General features: G+C 40.2%; 1 protein-coding gene across 4 annotated transcripts in view; it reads right to left on the bottom strand.

Moving 5' to 3' along the window:
* LOC146367931 (receptor-type tyrosine-protein phosphatase mu) overlaps nucleotides 1-22,080 on the bottom strand; it is a 160,191-nt gene that overhangs the window by 100,473 nt on the left and 37,638 nt on the right. For all 4 annotated transcript variants that reach the window (XM_084913559.1, XM_084913561.1, XM_084913560.1 and 1 more), the window contains exons 3-6: nucleotides 11,042-11,316; nucleotides 7,527-7,605; nucleotides 5,420-5,535; nucleotides 3,694-3,868 (exon numbers count right to left, since the gene is read on the bottom strand). In XM_084913559.1, the coding sequence (XP_084769685.1) occupies nucleotides 3,694-3,868; nucleotides 5,420-5,535; nucleotides 7,527-7,605; nucleotides 11,042-11,316 (645 nt within the window). The remainder of the gene's footprint in view (nucleotides 1-3,693; nucleotides 3,869-5,419; nucleotides 5,536-7,526; nucleotides 7,606-11,041; nucleotides 11,317-22,080) is intronic.

Raw genomic sequence — 22,080 nt, 5'->3', positions numbered from 1 at the left:
CCCACAGTGACCTCAGCTGCAGGTCCCACTAAACTCCCACTAATCCAAGCTTCTAGTGTTGCTGTCAAACATCACCTAAAGCGAACCAGATAATCCACCAGGTCTTCTTCTACACTTACACATTGTGCAACGGTCGGCATGTTGGAGCCAGACAGGGAAATAAGGTGACCCAAAATCTGAGTTAAACCATTGGCTTGTTTTGATGGTCTTTTATGGTCTGTTGTTTTGCCCTTAAAAGGGATTTAACTGAGTTAAGTGGCAATATGCTCAGATTAATTTAAGCAACAGAAAACAGCACATGCTCATTCTGTACTATCAGTATGATGAAATGGAGAAAAATATTGTTTTTTATATATTTGAAAAGATCAAATGTGACATTATTGGTTTCAGAGAACAGCACTTTTTCATAAAACAACAAATTTAAAAGAAATTTCCCGAAATCACAACTTTAATACTATACCCTGCATCCACAAAAGCACATAATGTAACCATTATCAGATTTTGACACATTTATCAACACACTCATTCTTCAATAATGCCTTAATAAGGGCCACAAAATATGGCAAACTTCCTAGCTGCTGACCTAGTCATGATGATTCACAGAGGCCACATAGCACAAAATGTAACCAACTGGTTAATAAAAATGACTTAAGCTCTGTTACTCCATCCAGCAAGACCTATTTAGTCATCCAAGCAATTTTTTGTTCTTTGCAGAGAGCACGCTTTCATATGCACTGCGCTGCATGGTTCAGTTCTATTGTTGCAGTTGTCACTTGAGACCATTTCTGCAAAAGACTAAACAGCATGATGTATTACAGCAATAAGCATTTCATTTAAGTTTGAAAAGTTACTGCTTCACAAAGACAATAGCAGCTTATGGTGATGAAATAATTCCTGTAGGTGCAGTAATCCCCTGTTCAACAGCCATAGCAGATGCACTGAAAATAACAGATTACTGGTGTGAAATGCACTCAAGTGCTGGAACACTTCAGGATATTAACAACTCATTTCCCAATGTTTAAGCCTTAGCAGGGCAGCTTTGAAGCAGCGGGGCCCTGGAAAGGTCTTCGAGCTGAGCCCGGTGCTAGCTGGAAATGTGTGACAGTCCACAGATGACAGTGGCGACCATACGCGGGGTCAGCGAGCAGCTGTTGTCGCGATGTTGACCAGACAGGCAAACGGCCTGGCAACAGCTGCGCCCTCTTCTACCACAGCACCTGCCTGCCTTCCTGCCAGAACACAATCACACAACTGCACATCTATGCAAAAAAAAAAAAAAAAAACACCAAAAGGAACCACTATACAAGGACTTGAAACTGTTGAAAGTGTCAATTATATTCCAATTTTTATTCAGTGATTAATCGTCATTTGTAAAGTTTCACTGACAAATGTTTGTTCGGTAAAACTAAAAGCAGAACAGCAGCACTTTAAACCCATCCTCCAATAGGGGTGACGACCCTGGTCGTATAGAAGTCTATAGGCAAACAGCCCTTTGGCTCACTCATCCGTTACCTCAGTAAACCCTTTTCTCATGAGTTCAGTCTCAGCTGCTAGATTTGAGTCTTATTCGATGCAACATGATGTTTATGTTGTAAATGATGATCCTCATTAGACTAGAAAAAGGATGCTAAAGCAGGACATGCTAACCAACGAGAGATTCACAGTACCAACATCCATTTTTTTTTTTATACAATGTATGCATTTGACTCATTTTTGACTTACATCACTCGACTGGTCAAAATTTTTTTTTACATGTTATTTCTAATGATTCACAGCATACACACCAACGAAAGACATGCACACACTCACACACGCACCTTCCTACCCATTTGCCATCCACCACACAGAGCACGATAATAAGGGCTGCCACTCTTCTCTGTTCTTAGGTTAGACCTCATCGTTTATAAATCCTTCTTTCAGTTGTCTGTTACATCCCTTGATCCTCTCTTGTTAAGATGCAAGAGGTCCTCATTATGATGTGCGCTTTCCTAAGTGGGCTGCTGTGAGTAAAGAATTGATCAGCTCCTAATATGAGAAGAGGTGGCCAGAGGAAAATGAGGAGCTTGACTGGCTGGCCTTCGATTTTTGGTGGCTATTCTCATTAGTGCCGACACAGTTGCACCTCCGCATTGTTCAGTTAGTAACATTGCCAAGTATACTGTGTTAGAGCTCAGCAAATGCTTTGCAGGCTCCAGGTGATTCTAACCAGGGCAAGAAAAGAGCCAGCACTTGGACAAGAAGTAATTATCTTTCTTTCAAAACCACCGGCTGCACTACAGGAGAGCTCATCACAAGGGGGGACACCGGAAGGGTGCAGCTCTGGGCCAATCCGCAAATACATGCAGTGCACTTCCACATAGGCACATAAATCTGATGGAACACTGGCATGAAAGGCAGAAGTGATTATCAGGGATAATCAAGCATTCACTCTCCTCATGTTGAAGGAAAAGGCAGTGTATGGTAATGAGGGGTGGGGGGAGAGCCGGCGTGCGACTGTAGCAGGCTCATAATCCACAGAATCGCTCCATGGTCACTCCTCCAAAAACGAGTCATGGGTGCGGTGAATACACATTTAAAGAGGATTTACAACTCAGACTCATTGCTAGGAGGGTTAAGCACTTGTTTTATGACTGGTACGATAAGGCGAGATATCAGCATTTTATGTGGGACACTCATAAGTGTGAAAACGCCTCTTTTCCTCTTTTAATGAGCTGGCTTATGCTAAAGTCGCTGAAGTGTGACATCTCTGTTGAATTTAAAGTGGAATGACTTACAAGACTTGATTCAGCCCTAAATATAGAAAATTACGATATTTTAAATATTTATGATGAAAGCACTTTAAATTTAAGAGGTTTGTCTTGAGTAAGAGGAAAATATCTACACGGTAACACACTGGAAGCAGATATCAGCAAAAATATTGCTCTCGTGTAGGTTTGTGCAAGCGTGAGGATGTGCAAGTGATTGTGTTGCTGAATTTATGCACAAGTGTGGTTTTGAGTGCCTCCAATGTGTCAGTAAATTTTCTTTGAGTACACCACTGAAACCCACTGATACACTCTGGCAGAGAGACTTTATCTCCCTCTACGCTCTGCTGTGTCTGGGCCCAGCCATTCTCGCATGATTGACAGACCTCGATCTGGACAGCCAGGATTAAACCTATCAATCACATAAAGCTTGAAGACAAAAAAAAAAAAGAAAAGGGGAAGGAGAAAAAAATCAGGACCATAAATTCAATTGAGAGCACAGCGAGAAAATTGAGGTGAAGAAATATAGAAGGCCATTACTGGGCTATAGGGCTGTAGGAAAGAGAGGCCTTGCAGGATTTAGTTTCGGACGACTCCATAAATTCATATCAAATGACTGCAGGAGTGAAATATCAGTGAGGTTACTGTAAACCTTGGTGCCTCTTGCCTTTGTGATCTTTTAGGGGGAATTGTGCTCAGTCAAGGACAACCTTTGCAGAGGAAGTATTAAAGTCCTCTGGATAACAAATCAACATAAAAAGCTAGTATTTTTGGTATTGCCTTAGAGGACATTTTCATCTACAAACACGCAGCAGTTCCTGTTTATCTCCCGTTAACTTTGCTGAATGCATGAAGGTCATGCGGATGGAAAACATTCCCGCTTTCTGCCTTGTTTTCACTGAAATAGGTCGGTTTTGCATTTTTACTCTGCTTTGGGACAAATACTCACGTTTTATGGTTAGTTGACCATAATTGGACACTCCAACCCCTTTGTCTGAGTGGACAATGCAGCGGTAGCGGCCCGAGTCGCCCTTGGTTGTGTTCTCCACATCGAAAGTGCCTATGAAGCGGCGGTTGTTCCAAGGTTTAGTGGCTTTCATTGGGGCCTCCCGTCCACCCATGCCCTGTTTGGAACCGAGACAAACACACAAGTGAACCTCCAAAATGGAAAGGTTTAATAAGCAAAGTGGCCTGACCTTGTGTTTTAAAAAAAAAAAACAAAACTCTGTTTGAGTGTACTTGTCCCCTGTTCTTGTGCGTGTTTGTTTGTGTCCTATCGTTCCCATTGGTGGTTGATAGTGGGGATACATTTATCACACTGGAATGCACGCGCGCACACACAAACACACAGTGGGCTCTCCCCAGCTGTCACCCCTCACAGCAGGCAGATGGGGGACATTTGTTCATTAGAAATATTTCTTCATTACTGTCATCGGGGGACTTCACTTAATGTTTGTTTTCCAGCTCCTGTGCTAATGAGGACGTGTTTGTTAAAATGATGGAGTACCTGGCAGAGGACCTTTACCCAGCGTCATGCTCCCACTGATCACATGTGTGACAGTGTGCTTAGCAGCAGAGCCAGCAGGGTTATGTCTGCCAGATGCACTACCTTCGCTGTTCAGAACAAGGTCAATTCGAGACTGCTGTGCAGAACAGTTGTGCCAGATATAGTACACAGTATCCACAGAGCCCACGTGTATATAGGTTAAGACAATACTGCAGTGATCTGAAACAACCCTAATCCCCAACCTCCCAGATGCAAAGGTCTCTGGGAATCTGGTGAGCAGGTGAAATCTCAAACAAGGGCGAAACAGAGCAATGTGTGAATGTCTCAGCTTGAAATTGTCAAATGGAGCACAGAATGAATTTTAATGGCTGCAAGAGTTTCCTGAAAGAACGGGTGGCAACCAAGTATCAGTATCTTTGTATGGGCTTTGAAAGTAATGACGGTTCAGTGATAAAAGATCAAAAACAACCAGACTTTAAACCACTGTTGCACTACTGCATGTTACATTTCAATTTATGACGAGGGTTTACATTTGATTCTGTTTTATCAGGTTTACGGTTAAACATCGATCCTTTCCTCCATCCGTATTCCCTACATCTTATTCCAAGGTGCAAGTCCAGAAACCTCTTTCTATAATCGTTGTACTACTGTGCCACCCAGAATGAATAATGTGCAACAGTGGTAAATCCTACTGTATCTTCTTTTACAAACATACATACACTCACAGTGCTCTGTTTGATCCCTATGCTTTTTTCCCTTATGATTTGTATCCATTTATACTTTTTAAATAGTTTTGACTGTAAATGAGCTCAGTGATTTCTCCAATCTAAAAAAAAAAAAAAAAAAAATTGATATCAGTGGATATTTGCTTTAACATGATGTTGAAAAGGCTAATTGTCACTGGTTACTGTCCTTATTTCACCTGCTAAGACGTTGAGCTGGAAGTCTACTCTAGATGGGTCACAAAATTTTTATTCCAGTATTTAGCTTGATTGTTTGAAAACTGTCATCTATTAAAGAAAAAAAAAAATGCTTAAACCAGAAGAGCCCGCTAAGTAACAAATATGCATTTCAGAAGCTCCATTTCTGAACAAACATAAAGATTGATTTTCCCATTTTGTGCTACAGTGTAAAAAAAACAAACAAGATAACAACATCTCTTACGTACCTGAAGCCAGAGGCGGAAGTTGTCCCGCTTGCGTCCGTTGACAGTGCAGTGAAAGGACGCAGTCTGTCCGGCATTGACCTCCACACCCTTTATAGTCAGGAAATGAGGAGTATTCACTGTGGGGAAAAAAAAAAGGCAAACGTTTGTACAATATGCAAAATATATTTTGTGGTGATATGAAAAGATCTGAGTTTGACAACTCGGATCTGATTCTGACAACTGGAGTCGAGAGTAGCCACTCTATAGCCACATCTTAACTATGCTACTATCAGATTTTACACTGAGAAAAGCATCCTTGAAAAGATAACCCCCACCACCACCACCGCACACAGTACGCAACACCCTTAAAGCCCAAGGCTACCATCAATTTGTGAGAAAGATTCACCAAAAATGAGACAATCTCAAAAAAATGAGTTCAATCTCTCACCTACCAAAAGTCTAATTTCTACTCTCTTTTACTGCATTCTTCCAGTGATTGAGGCGGGTTTTTCTTTTTTTGGCGAAAAGCATTATTCTCTCGTCTCCAACTGTGCTCATTATCAGTACGCTCACTGACTGGGATAGTCCACAGAAAGTAACTTATGTAGAACATTTTTGATTAGTATCGCTATTCTGCATAGAAAAATGGGGCATTTCAGTGGAGCGACCTTGATTCGAAACATAACCAAATCTCTAAAGACTTGGCAAAAGCTAATTCTATCACTTTCATCATCAAGACTTTCACTTCTATTTAATATTTTACAACCTTGTTTTTGAACTATACCTCCTTTATAACTTTGTCATGTCAATCCATCCAGCACCATATCTCTCTCTCTCTCTCTCTCTATATATATATATATATATATATATATATATATATATATATATATATATATATATATATATATATATATATATATATATATATATATATATATATATATATATATATATATATATATATATATATATATATATATATATATATATATATATATATATATATATCTCTCTCTATATATAGAGATATATATAGAGATATATATAGAGATATATATAGAGATATATATAGACATAGTCACTGCAAATGTCTTTAATGACGGAAGGAGAGGCAGACCGCCCAGTGGCATAATCACACCTTAGATATTCCACATGGTCGTATAAATAGAAAATGAATTGGCTGTGCTCCACTGATGAGTTGCTCTGATCATTTTGCTTATCATTCAAGAATACCCAAGTGCCACTGAGTGGATCATTGATCGACTCTCATTTAAACACAGGCCTCGTCATGAGACCTCATTGATTTACTCGAATACATTTATATGCAACACCTATTTCTATATAAATCCATCTTATTGACATAACATTTGTAGGAATTCAGCTGCTTTCAAATGGTTAGCATGTCATTAGTTCCTGACAATCAGAGCTTGATACTTCAGCTATGAGGAGTAGAGTAAAGCATAAATCAATTGATGAAAACCCTTGTGGTATTGATTTAGATTTTAGAATGTGGAGCGCCATATGGACTAATGCGACTCTCAGCACAGAGAAGAATAGACCTGAAGAATACTGAGGAGGCTTCTTGCTTCTGCTCCCACAGCAGCAGCCTATTCAAAAAGCAGAAGCCGAAAGATTCTAAATATGCGAGTGATTACTCGTTCATTACATCTGTAGTGCACTCTGAAGTGCTTCTGCTTATATTCAGCGAGGGATAGCAGAATTCTGAACAGATGTTGACGAGATACTTTACTGAATATCCTTAAGGGAGGGGAAAAAAAAATAATTGTGGAATCCAAACACAAGAAGCAGCATAATGTATGATAGGATTTGTTTCTCATCCCCCTTTTTTGACTATTTCTACCATCTCTCAAACGATAGATTTAACAGCGCTACTCCAAGATTATATCCTGAGCACACTTCTGCTTGTCAACTGTGTGCTCATAAATCTTAAGGGAGCTAGGAGGAGGGAGACTCGCACTTGGATTGACTGTAGAATATTCTTTGAAGGCCTTTTGTTTGACTGGCAGGCCCTGAATAGAACAGCGACACAGGTATTTGGGAGGGTGTCATGGAAAGGACAATCACTGTTTGATGATATTCTTTTATGGTGACGGAAAAAAGGACTTACTGCACTGGTGGCCCTGGACCACAACGTCTTTGATGGCCAGCAAGCCTCGCTGCCCTGAGGTTACGGCTTCAAACACAATCTGAGGAAGAGAAAGGAGAGTTATAACACCAATGACAAATGACCACATCTTCAAATGACACCTGAGTAAGGCTGTCTGTGCGCATAAAGAAGTCCAGCTCTTGCTAATGCCCCCTGCTCCATAACCGGCCTGCAGCTGGTGACACAGCTGCAGGCCACCGACATTATTTCCTCAGTATGTCACAGCTGATAGGTGTTATGACATGCAAGTGTTAAATTAAGTTTGAGCCTTGACGAAACAGAGTGAGGGCTGAGAGTCCAAACATCAGAGCGATGCTTAAAACTCAATTTAGCTAAAGTTCACCCCTCGCTTACATGTAACTGATCATTTGATATTAGCCGCCAAGGTACTGCTGTCACCATGACAATTTCCACATTACCGATCTTCAGGTTTAGATCACGAAAAGGGGCTCTGCAAAGGTGGGCGCCACCCTAAAAGTTTCCCTCTTCTAGTGGAAAAAGGTTGTCTTTAACAGAGAAAACAGTTAAAACCCATCTTGATTTAACTGATTACACTGTAAAGTCATTAGTGGAATTGTATGCTAAATTTAGAATGGAGTTAGTGTTAATATTAATTTGATTTTAACTAAGTAGGATACAAATATTAGATGTTTTCATCATTATTAGTAAGATATTCCACTATTTGTTTTACTCGTTAACCTGCACAGCTAACACAATAGCTTGGTGACACACTATAGCATTTCCCTTACCAGGAAGTTGCTGCATGTAAATTCTTAGTACAAACTACTCTAACCCATTTGTATTTGACAGTTTGTGCAAGGCAGTGACTCTAAGCTAAGATTTGAAGTAGGCAGCTGGTAGTCTTAAGTTTCCTTGGATGTTAAATTTACAGAAGTTGCCACAAGAATTGGATTACATAAAAAAAAAGAAATGTGAGCAAATCATCACTTCAGTACAAAATTAAAGTGTCATCTCTTACACGAGGAGGGACAGTTGCCTGTAACATTTGCTGTGTGGTGAGTGTTATTTAGTTGACAAGTTTCCATCTCTGACAAGACAAACTTGAAAAACAAGTGCAACTGTGCTGTGTGGGACTAGAGTAACCCTATTTTAAGGGTCAAGAGCTCCTGCAAAACAAATGGTCCAAAGCCCTGTCAGAGGGTGCGTCCTTGCAGAATGTCAGAGTTATGCACTCGATGGTCTGCAGCGTGATAAAAAGGGAAACAGAATGCCAGTCCCTTCCCAAACTCAGGGTGTGGTGCAGAGACCCATTACACCACATGTGCTACAGCTACACATGTTTGGCGTGCCACGATTCCCTAAATACAAGCTTGAATCTTCCGGTGAAACTCATACGTTATTGGTCGTGTTCCATGTGTGGCGTCACCCAGAAACTTATGTCCTGCTACTGCCACACACATTTATCTCTGAGATTCTCTTTGTAGCCTAGGAATGTGAAGGCGGAGATAGTTACCATTGTCATCTGGGAGGCAGGATGCCTTCAGATAAGGCTGTCTAATTATAAATTTCTTTTTTTGTCTCATGAAATATGAAAGTGAGTGTCTTGGGTGCCAATTATGGCCTCATTACAGACTAATTTAAAGGAAATTAAAAGGCCAACCACTCTATATATCGCCACCAGACAAATGAACTGGCCCCCACACTCTAATTGAAATCCTTTGTTTGTGCAACAGACATCAGTCAGGCTGCCTAATAGCTGTGATATAATTGATTCCAACATCAATAATAGTGCAGTGCATAATTGGGCCTGACCCACAGAGTGAAAATGTTCGCATGGGACAAAGCTGTTGATATCACAGGAAAGTTCACCATTCTCATTTGTCAGACGTACAGACAGTGAACCCAGCGTTCAATGCCTACATCGCCACATGGGTTATCCCTAAGGGGCTTGGCTAAGTACAGCATTACTGCAGAATTGATTAGCTCTGCCGTGGACTCTGCTGTATTAAAAATCAAGATAGATAACCACATTTCTGTTTTTCACTCCTTTTTTTTTTAGGATAAACCATAGGTTTTTATCTTATGCACAAAGTATTTAAATAGCACACACATGACAGACATAGCTTCCAGATTAGTGAAAATTATATTGTTTTGCACAATGATCAGCAGTTCTGGAAATAAATGACAATGTCAATTAAAGATTTAGGGATAGCCTGACAGGAGTAATTATCAAAAGCTGAAATGCTCAAGCCTTACTGGTAATTAAAAAATAATTTCCAAGTATCAGGTGGCTTCCCTTTGACAATTGCGTAGGTTACCATGCAATTAAAGATACCTATAATTAGCACCATGTTGTTAATTAGTGACAACTTGAAGCACTGGTCTCCTTTCTTGACTGTTGCTGAGATCATTAGCATCCTCACATTTGACCATGTTGTCAGTCTTGGAACAATTACAAACAAAGCTGGGTTTGAAAGGTAACAGATGCTGGAAATTTCCCTCGACACACTGGAAAACAAAATGAGTAATCTCGGGTCTAACCACTCACCTTAGATGCAGAAATTTACTGAAACGTAACCACGCACGTCAAAGGGTTCAGCTGTCACTGAAATTGCGATTCGTTTGTCAGAAAGAAGCAGCAGTTAATGTCAAAGTGTCTGAACTTTCTGAAGCTCTAACTTGGTACTTAAAAAAGTCTGCAAGCAGAGTAAATGCAAACACAACAAGCTGTGCTTCTGAGGCAGACTCTTTTAGTCTTTACATGTCTTGAGCCAAACTGAAAACATTTAACCAGGCAGGCTTTGCTTTATTATGTCACAAAAGTCAAAATCTTGCCAACAGTGAACAGTGACTATTACTGGTAATGGCAGCACATTCTGTTCTGCTCAACTGTTGCCTTTCCCCTCTTCTTTCGTTTCTCCGTGTGCCTCTCATTAAACCTTCTATACTGCATGCAGCAGTGAGAAGCCCAGCGGTGTCCCTTGTTAACTAAGTTATCAGTGTGGCTACAATGAGCAAGCAGGACTCCCCTCTGCTCCACTGTGGACTAGCTCTGCCAGGCCATAATGAAATAATTCACCAAGAGACCATCTCCCATTGGGAGGTTAAGGGGTCTCTCTGCATCAATTAACATGTGGTGGACTCGTGGAACAAGCCTGGTGAAGACTAATAGCCAGGCAAGTGTGAAATCACCTTGCCCCGGCCAGCAGTCATGTGCATTGGTAAGTGAAAATGAGTTTTCAGAATTGGAAAAAGAGAGCAGGCTCAGATGGAACAGAGAGAGAACAGATTACCATGGATACCGAGCTAGCCGCTGAAATCAATAATCTTAGGTGTTTTGAATGAGCTTTTGTGCAATTGTTTAGACCATCTCAAATAATGGTTTGTCCTGCTCCACCCAGAAAAAGGGCATTAATGACTTTGGCTTAACTACAAAGGCTCCTTACAATGAGAAACCTAGTTTTGCAACGAGACATTATGCAAAAGATGACTTGCTTTCAACTGCATGTCCTCACCTGGTAGAAGTTGGGCCAGTAGGTGCTGATAGCCAACTCCACCTGTCCCCAGGAGCGAGAGGCTGGACCTGACACGTTCCAAACAGGCATCCCCATCGGACTATTGTTTTCTTTAATATAGACATTTAAGTGGCCGGGATGGCTGTTGTCTCTGCCTCCTATATAGTAGTGGAAGATGACGCAGTGTGTGTCGTTCTCCTTCAGCTGGGGTGTCAGCAGCAGGGCCTTCTGTCCTGCGAAGCGTCCTGATGTGTTCACCATCATAAAGGTTGACCCTGCAACATGAGCAAGTAGTGTAATCATGGGTTAAGAAGGTTTTTATACAAAATACCAGTAGAAACTTGGTCAATTAAATTATTTTTGTTTTTTTACACAATCCTAGCCTAGAGTCATGTAAAAAGGGGTACAAAGTCAATCTCTGTAATCGCTGCAGTACTAACTTAAACAACTTAGATTAAATAAATAATTTATATTAAGATTAGAGAGACATTACTGTGAGAATTTTTGAGCAATCCAATTTTAGTCACATAGCTACAAGTCACAATAGTCGCCTCGAGGTGCTTTATACTGTAAGGTAAACACCCTACAATGATAGCACAGAATATTGTTATATATTATTAGCATAGAAGATGTAACTAATTAAAGCTCATGAATACGTGAATAAGCTGCAGACTATAGAGAGCAAGCATAATAAGTTATTTAAAGTAGTGTATAAGTTAAAAAGTAAAGAAAGGTTAAACTAGCTCACTAACAGAGTTAAGAGTTAAGCTAATGTGTTTTCCAAAACTATGCAGAAGCATTTGACATTATTAACCAAAAGTATGGATAAACAAATAGAATTGTTTAGGTAAACAGTTGAAATAGCCATCTAGAATTAGAAGCTAGAAATTATTGGGTAAAAGTAAAAGGTAGCAGTTAAAACCATTAGCTAATGGTAAACAACTAAAAGTGATCACTAGAAAATGAATAAGGCTTTTAGCATCCCAGGGCTTTGAATGTGGCATGGTTATTGACAAGCTGAACAGAATATTTCACAACACACAAAACACAACCATCACTAGGGTTTTACAGAGAATGGTCTGGAAAGAAAAAATAAAACAATCTAGAGAGCAGCAGTTTTCTTGAATCTGTGGCATGAAGAATCAAGAGAGCTCTGAAGGCAAAAGGACATCCGACCCAGTAGTGGGTAGGTACACTTGACTGAGCGGCTTGTAATGTCTTTCAACTGAAATGTAATGATAAATTCCAAAAGTAATTGGAAAAGTCTTTTTTTAATTAATACTTGTGATATATCATCATTAGCCAAAAAAATCTGGTCTGTTTCTTTGGTCCAAAGTCAAACAAAGCAACAACTAATGGATGTACTAGAAACACATTTTATGTAGCCCTTAATTATTAATCCTGTTACACATTAAGTCAGATTTCTACTGCATATAATGTTCACAAAGTCTAAGAATGAAGACAGCATCAGACCAGTGTCTGATTTCTTGGTGTGCGCTTTGCGTAACAAGTAGCATAACAATAATTTCCTCTGAAGTTTTCATTTGACAGCCACGCTACATGTAAGAGGTGCTTCGTAAGGCTTGGGACGATGTTGCAGCAGATTTGATCGACTAATTAAGTCCCTGTTAATTGTGTGACAACACAACTTGGAGCTGTTGGTGTGCGTAGTTATAAACAAAACAAAGCTTTCCAAGACAATAAAACTAAAACTAGCAATCAGATCATGAGCTGCAGCAGTCACTGCAGTTAATAAATGAAATGAAAGGAACAATCTTATAAAGGGACGTAGAGAACAGATAAATGGCTGCTTTGAGTGCTTTCCTATTAGCAGCGACAATTTTAGCGTGTGACCTTTGATGAGAAAATGCTCTCATCTTTAGATTGATAGAAACACTCTTATAATTACCATTCATCAAAATACAAAGGCATAGAAAGACCAATCCCTAAAAAAATACTGGATGTTTGAGAGGAATGTTTTTCCTCAATGACAGAGAGACGGGAAATGATGAGAAATCAATAAACTGAAATCTATTTGCCAAGAAAGCCCCATTTAGATTTTATCACTTTGGTTCAATATCAAAGGTTAATCTAATTCTCTACCCTCTTGCCAATAAAACACAAGTGAGAATTATTATATTGGCAAACTTTCAAGGAGATGCAGAACACATTCTATTTGTCATCATCTTATTTAGCTTGGCTTGGCAATGAGATGGCACAAATCGTAACAGCATTTGAGACACAGCCAAAAGAAAGCATCAGTTTATGTTAAAATCCATTTTTGGGTAGTGTGCTAATGACTCGAAGGCACATTTTGCTTCGAGGAGAGACAAACAACCTGTAAGCAAAACGCTTGCTGTATGCAAGGCAGAGCTGTGGTGAATGCGATTCTTCGTCATTAAATTTAACATGTGGGGATCTGCTCAGATATGATGTTAAAAAGGGTGAATAATGTCAAACTAAATCAGCAGGCATGGCCCCCGAGTGTGTCAGCCTAACAGCCTCTCACAAAACCCTATTTGTTCCATCGATGACTCGAGCTTGCCCACTCGTCTTGTTGTGCTGCACTTGTAACGCTCACCAATTCCATCTGTCTCCAGCTTCAGATAATGAGTGGGGGTTCTGTCATGTTTACACAATGAAACAAGAGGAGAGGGAGCAGAAGAGGAGGAGGAGGAGCAGCGAGTTGTGATGACACCAAGTCATACTGATCAGCTTTGTGTGTCGTCAGGTGCAGGCAGTTGTTGTTTTAAATGATCTTAACATGTTTGGCGCATGTTGGTGGGTGGGTGGGTGGGTGGGTGGGGGAGGGGTCTATATCATTAATTCATCTACCACAAATAAATGAACTGTAAAAATAAACCAGTGAAACAATACAGTGCTATGATGAACACGTGCACGTGCTAGTGTTCCCATTTAACAATGAATACAGAAAATGCTGATTCTGTTTGGCCCAGAAAATGTACTGCATTCGAAAAATAATAAGTGTTTTGGTACTGGTAAGGTTCAGTTTTTGTTGTTAGTATTTCTGTCAGGTAGGCTAAAGAGTTTTAGCACTATGAAACTTGAGCTACAGTGAATAATTTAGAAAGTGTGAGTGTACTTGCAGATACACATTATTGCCAAAAGTATTTACCCATCCATCCAAATCACTGAATTTAGGAGTTCCAGTCACTTCCATGGCCACAGGTGTGTAAAATCAAGCACACAGGCGGGCAGATGTTTTCTGGATTGGTTGATTGGTCGCTATCAGGAGCGAATTCCAGTGTTGTACTGTGATAGGATGCCACTTGTTCAACAACTCCAGTCATGAAATTTCCTCGCTACTCGTTAGCGGTATTATAACAAAGGGTTGGATCCAGTAGTCTAGAGCATGCCGGCGCTGGACTCTAGAGCAGTGGAGTGACGAATCACGCTTCTCCATCTAGAAGAGCAGTCCCCAACCATTTTTGCACCAAGGACCGGTTTATGTCCGACAATGTTTTCACAGACCGGCCTTTAAGGTGTCGCCGATAAATACAACAAAATTAAAAAAAAAAAAAAAAGATTTATTCATAACACACTGGAAAACACCCAGGGAAGCAGAGTTTACGATAAAAAATTAATGATAAAAACCGATAAAAACCCTGAAAACCATAAATTTCACACCCAAGCCTCAACTCTCGCAGCCCGGTACCAAACGACTCATGGACCGGTACCAATCCATGGCCCAGGGGTTGGGGACTGCTGAGAAATTTGATAGATGATTCTGGGTTTGGGAACAGTTTGGGGAAGGCCCCATCCTGTTAAAACATTGATTGCGCACCAGCGCACAAAGGTCCAGAAAGACAGGGATGAGCGAGTTTGGTGTGGAAGAATCCTGGTCTTAACCTGATATAAGATCTTTGGGATGAATTTGAGCAGACACTGTGAGCCAGGCGTTCTCATCCAACACCAGTGTCTGATGTCATAAACGTGCTTCTGGAAGAATGATCAAAAATTTCCCTAAATCACACTCCTAAGCCTTGTGGAAAGCTTTCCCAGAGGAGTTGGAGCCTTTTATAGATGCAAATAGTAGGCTGATATCATGTTAAACACTATGGATTAAGAATGGGTTGTGTGAATACTTTTGGAAATAAAGTGTAGCTTAAAGAAAAAAAGATTACACCAGCTCTTTTACAAGTTTCTTTATGGTAGCACTAAAAGTTTGGGTCACACGAGGTCTGTGATAATATTTTTTCAGTTTTGAGCTCTAATATAATGCGCTTTATAAAGCGTCGACTAGCTACTTGTGATCGTGTCTTTCCTATGTTAGGTGTAGATTTTCCTGCACAGCATGATCACCCTGTTTTGACCCTCTACTGTGAACAGCATGCTGCTATGTTTTTTCCAGAGCTTTTAATGTATTATTCACTTTTAGTTTATCTGTGATTCAAGTGTTGAGGGTGATTATTTGTGGGGCTAAGCAGGAAGTTGTGTAAAGTACAAGAAGAAGGGCAGGAGTTAAGTCGACTTTGAGACACTTTTTTCCCCAGCCTCTCAAACAACAATCAGGTGCCTCTACAAAAGGGCTGTAAGGTCTCTTTAATAACAACCAGCCTGCTCAGGTGCCCACAACATTTTTTCTTTGAGGCATCAGCAACCGGTGTCATGCGAACCAGCACTAATAATCAGTTGATGAATTGTTCAGTTGTAGCTCATGTTCCAAAGACAAAAGATCCTGGCACCAGTGCTTTTCTCTATGATTAAAACAGACTTTACTATTCATTTCAAACAGCCACGTTGTGACAGTGTTGCACTGGAGATTTATGCACTGCACTTCTCTTTGTTAGTAATTAAAGATGAAAATATCTGATCCCTCAAGCAGCATTTCTTTACTAGTTCATGAACTATTAATATTAATGGGCGCCACGTGTAAGAACTCACTTCTTGTTTAATTATGCTTAATACAGTAGCTGTAAATATCAAAGTGATAGTAATATAAATGCATGTGATGAAATGTCTTCCTCACCATTATCCGGGATACAGAACTGTAGCCATGAGGCTGTGCAATGTCTGTTACCAAATTTGAGACCCACAAATTGTGTAGATTTGAGCCAGTGAACCCAAACACAACAAGGAGAAAACTTGTCCCTTTCCTCATTACTGACCGCCAGGCAATGTGAAGATACTGTATTTCGAGTGACAGCGTGCCACTTCTTTGTACTGCCATTGTCAACGTCTCAGAGAGTTGAAGAAGATGACAGGAGAACACTGATTGTCATTTGAGCTTAATGACCACATACTCTGCAGGACCTGCTGCACCATGACAAGATAATTAGCCAGTAAGCCAGTAAGAGCAAATTATAATGACACAGCGCTAGTGCTGTGCTAATGTGCTAGTGATGCACAAGGGTGTTTTCTCTCTCTCTCCCTTTCTTTCTCCATCTCTTGTACCTTAACAATGGTGTGTTCAGGACCAATTAAAAAAAATAGAGGGCTCTCGGCACACTAAGCCCATCTCTGTAACTCTGTAAAGGCCAGGGCTCGCCTATTGTCTAAGGTATTCAGAGGAACAGATTTATTATTATTCCAATGTAGGCCACCTTCACCTTCCATTACAATGATGGCTGTACGTGGAGAACATGGAGACTGGTGTGAAAAATGAATGAGAAGGAGATGAAGTGTTCCTGCTGCAGATGCCACATACATTCATGTTGCTGTTCCTTGGAAATGAAGGACACACTGCTGAAATTGAAATGTGTGACTTTCATTATTCTGGAATATTTTGAACATTTATTAACAAGGACACTGACTGAATAGAGGCTGCTGCATTTAAAAACATCCATCACACAATGCATCTCATACATATTCTAACATTGATTATGAGACAATTTGTTGGTAGAGGCCATTAATTAGAAGGTGTCACGAAAATCGTTCAGAATCGGTTGGGGCTCGATCGATCTCTTTGACCAGTTTCCATAGATTTCTCTCATTAGTCAGTTGTCTGTTTTGATTAAGGACATTAAGAACTTTTTAATTGGCTCCTTTAAATCACTTAGTTCATGGGTTATTTTCTCTGAGAGTGAAACAAAAAGCGGAAAACAAACCATTATGAGTCTGCAGCTTTGGACATTGGGTAGCTGGTCAGTGAAGTTCTATGCAATCTAATACATGATTTCTACTGGAGTACAGGCTTTTCCAGCGAGTGTAAACTCACAAATGCTCAAGTTCAGCTGGACATTAAGTAATCCCAAATAACAGACTTAGTGGTTTAATGGTATTATGAGCCATACAGAGAGAACCATGGACATACTCCAGGGAAGGCTTCCATTAGTTTAATCCTTTGCCCTGACAGCTCCCTCAGCTGGCAGAGCAGTTAGGAGTTGGCCACAGCTCACGTCCATCCATAAAAGTTCCTTCTGCTAGGAGAAGGGCCTAATAATAAATAAAGAAAATGTTTGAATAGTTTAATTTAATAGTAATGTATGCATAGACTAGACTACAGAATTATTACAGAGTATTTGCTCTTATGGAAAGCCCCAAAAGATGAATTTCCTTAATTTTTGTGGGAACAACAAACTATACAAGACACAGAACAACACAAAGTGTAGACTGACCCTAAGACAGCTGCTGGAATGGCTGTTTTACTTTAAGAAGTGATTTATTTTCTTAAAAAGATAGGAAAGTCTTTTTTTATGCCGTCCGATATAAATTAGTTCTCACAAATACGCTACTGTCTAATTCTAATCATCAAAGTCTATAGGTTGATGGTATTGAGATTAATTATGAGTTGAGTAACGGTTTGAGCAGGCGATATAATTTGCAATAATGAGTAGTGCTCATTATTTCTCTTCCATTCAGGTCCTGAACCCTGTGAAAATCATTATGTGGGGGAAATCAGAATGAAGGGGCGCTCTTTAAACCCAAACCCTCCAGGTCTCATTTGCTAATAAAATTCACAGAGGTCACCACCGCAGAAAAGAACGGCGGCCGCTTTGGAAATGTCAATGAAGACAGGGCTATTCTCACTGTCTGCTACCAATCAAAAATGCTCTCGCTGTGAGGGTTAGGCTGTTAATGTGAACAGCCGTGGCCTCCACTCAATTTTCCAGAACTTTCCCTGTGTCCTTTGAAACATGAAAGGAGCCTGATAAAATAACACAGAATAAGTTTGGGCTCTCCATATGAAGGACCTGGCAGGTCTCTTTGACGGAGTCAAACCGATTCACCCAGAATCATCCATCATGCGGAACACGTTTCAGCCCCGTCACTTTAGTCAGGTGGAACAACTGACCCTTATTATGTTCCCTGGCAGCATCTTTTGTTGCTGCATGCCAATCAAAAATAATTCTTAATGGCTTAATATATCGTCTTAAAATGCAGTACGCTCGATTGCCAATCCATTCCAGGAAATGGGTCATGTAATGGGCCCATTTGCCTGTTACAAACCCATTCCACAACAGAAACTTTACACATGACTCGCCTATAATTAGCCTTAATTGTTCACGTTATGATCACTTAAGATACAGAAAAGATACTATATGTAAATATGTCCTCCATCATGATTTCTTAACCTTGTTCATCCAAATCGGTAATTTGCTGAGACCACAGGACACTTCTTCACCCCACAAACATGCTAAATTGAAAATGCTAGTCTCTCATGCCTGGGAATTAATTCACAAATTGATCAGACTTTCTGCTCTGTTCCCTAATCATAATGGCGCTTCTCCTTAAGCTTAACCTAACCTTGCCATTGGTGGTGTGTAAGGTGCGATTTTCACACATAGTTGTGAAAGGCTCAGAAGCAACTGGCTTATGTTCACAATATGATGCCCCTCCCTCCACAACAGCAAATCCCATCTTTTGCTGATGTGATTTAAATTCTGATTAAATTTCTGATGCCCTTCAGTCAGCGGGTGTTCTCACTGCTCATAATTTAAGTGCTTAGCCTTTTTTCCCCCTCTTTCATTTGGACAGCACATTCGGCACAACAACCAACACTCGTTTTCCAGGTAAGACGGAGGGTCAGTTCATTACCTCCTTATTGCAATGTGATCAGGAAGGTGAAGACTTTGCCATTTAAAAAGATCTGCCTTTATCTATATGCAATAGGCAAACTCTTCTGTGTTTAAGAGTAAGCTGTATTGCCTGAAAGCAAATTGTCACCCTGTGAAGCACCTCATTCTGCCAATCCTTCACCATTGTCCAGGTGTCATTATCAACCAAGGATGTGCTATCAAAACAAAGACCCTGTGCAACAGTGACACAAAAAAAAAAAAAAAACCATTAAATTTTTCTCCGCAACATATTTAGAGCAGACGTTAAGAATAACACAATAAGTCATTTAGCTGGAGCTCCATGTGCAATTGTTCCTAGTAGAATACAAAAACCCTAATTAATCTCAGTTAGAGGCCCTTCTTTCTCTTCCTCTTGCCATTATTCCCCAGAATGAGTCTCAGGGGAGAAACAGAGCAGCAGCCTACTACTGGCAACATCCAGGACACCAGCGGAGAAGACACAGTCTCTAACTAGCTAAGATTTACAAACCCCGCCCCCAAAAAAACAGCTTAATAGAATCTGGACATCCTACCAGAAACTTCCACAGCTTCAGTCATTTCTCTGAGAGAAAAAAATAATAATCACAAGTGTCTTTTATTCAAGTGCAACTATTGTCTTTAAAGATTCTGTTCAAGCCAATTCAAGCCCAAATATGACAGAAGTGTATCCAATTCTCCAAAGCTGAATGAGTACTCGGTGAGATTATTTTATTTATGTATTTATTTTTAATTGCTCAGGACAGATGAGGCTTATTGTAATAGCAGGGCAGACTGTGACAGTTGTAATGGGGGTTCAGCCACTGGCCTTGGGAGAGGAACACAGTGAGGATTGCCCAAGCAGACATACAGAGCCTCAAAACTGGGCTGAACCATACTAAAAGGAGCCAAGGCATGCAATCAGAGCTGCATGGTGGGATAAACAAGGCGTCTCTCCATCCAGACATAGCAATTAGGTAAGGCGCAGACCATCATAAACAACCAAGAGTTTAAAGCAATGCTTGTCTCTTCTTAAGTAACCAGAGAGTTGTTTTTTTTTTCTTGTTGCATTTCATTTCACTTTTCAGTTGTGGTACTTATTTACATGCAGGCATGGAAATGGGCCAGTTTGGTCTTTGATTGCAGTAAGAGGAAGGAGAGTCCACAGCAGGCTGACATCAAACTCTGCTGAGTGCTTCTCTTCTTCTTCTCAACCTCCTATTGATTCTTTAGTGCAAATTTTTGCAGGCACATAATCGAAGAGTGTGCAGCTTTTAGTTCTGAGTGTTATTAACCTCTGTTAAAAAATAAAAAAAACAACTCATTTTAATATCAAGCTATTTTAGTGACATTCACAGTTACAGCTACAAATGTGGTAGTTCATACAGGACAACAAAACCATATAATGCTAAAGGGCATCTGTTTTATGCTTCAGGTACAAAATGTAGCTTGAATTTTTGGATTAACAATCTGTGCACAGCAGCTATGACAAAATATTATTTGTGCTGTCAGCGTTAATCTCGTTAAAATGACATTAACGTCATAACCACATTAACACGGCAAATCTCCGTCAACACGTTAGCGCGGTTAGCTTGCTAACGCTTTAGCGCCGTGCAGCCCGACACACGGGGCGATCCGTGCTAACTCGCTAACAGAGATTTGCCGCGTTAATGCGGTTATGGCGGTAACGTCATTTTAATGAGATTAACGCTGACAGCACTAATATATTTTCCTTTTGTTTCCATTTCTTTCCCTCTTAGATTACCACTGGATATCACTAATATTTTAACTTTTGAAGATACTGGCTGATGAACAAGTCCAATGTTTGACCCCCCAAAAAACAAACTGCAGTACACTATAAAATAAAAAAAATGACAACCTGATAATCCAGTGAATGAAAAATTAAATATTAATTTCAAGTCTAATGTGGGCAATGAAACAATAATATTAAAAATGACAGAGGACATTGTCACTGGAGTTTAAACCTCAAAAGAAATCAATTTTCTTGGAAAACTAAAGTAAACCAGAAGCAGTTAAGCATCATTTAAATCATGCATCAGTAGTGACAACACCTCTGATTGGACCGTTTGTGGTTACCAACAAATTTTAAAAAGGTACCGAGGTAGTAATGCCTTCGGTTCTCTGCTACTTCAATTCCATTTCCATCCTGGCACACCAGGTAGGATAACAATCTTCTCTCTGAGCATGATATGGTCGTTTTGTGAAGATTCATAAGTGCAAGTTGAGAGTAAGGCAGCAATCAGAGGTGAGATAGCTTTTCCACCAGTGTGGCTTTCACCTAAATGCATTTTTACCCATCAACCCCCACTCTAGTAGTGGTAAAACAATTTCATCTGTCAAGCACACTACATTTCCCATCCCTTTCAATGTGGTCAAAGAGGAGAGATTACAATTTTGCGCAGCAGGTTGAGTGCTCACACTGTGAAATGGAGAAAGAGCTGCAACCTGTTAATTAGGCCCAGTTCAAGACGCATAGATAGAAAACAAGCCTGTCTGAAGTGTACTCAGACTAGGAGGCACAATCAGGGACACCGCTTAACCAGACATGGGATTTTAATCAGGTATGTTAAATTTAGATCATGTGCGAGGTGTTAATTTGTAGGTCAAGGCTTTCACTGTAACCTTTGCCCAGCCTCCACGTGTCACGACATTAATCAATTGCGATGGAAAAAAGGAGAGACTTCCCTTCTTTGGAAAGTAATTTCTCTGGGGCAGTTCAGCACACAGCATCCTGATATACACACAAACAGGTCTGGGCACTGGCTGCTTAAAATTAGTGAGGACCTGCTAATTAATTCCCCTTCTGTCACTTGGGGGGCCCAGTGCAATCTATCTGTGATGCAGCCTTTGTGAGATCAGGTGTCAGATAGGAGGAGGAAAACAATATCCATTAGTTTGCAATGCTACCTTTGTTAGAAGATGAAAAAAGAAAGAAAGCATCATTCCATTAGTCTAACTCTTTAGGTGCCTTCTGCTCAGTGGCAGTGATATGTCTGCATTTCAAATCAAATGAAAAGCAATCAA

This window comes from Perissodus microlepis, chromosome 18 (assembly GCF_051167445.1).
Source record: "Perissodus microlepis isolate ML-2025 ecotype Zambia chromosome 18, ASM5116744v1, whole genome shotgun sequence".
Lineage (NCBI taxonomy): Eukaryota > Metazoa > Chordata > Actinopteri > Cichliformes > Cichlidae > Perissodus > Perissodus microlepis.
This window is presented reverse-complemented; position numbering and strand designations above follow the sequence as displayed.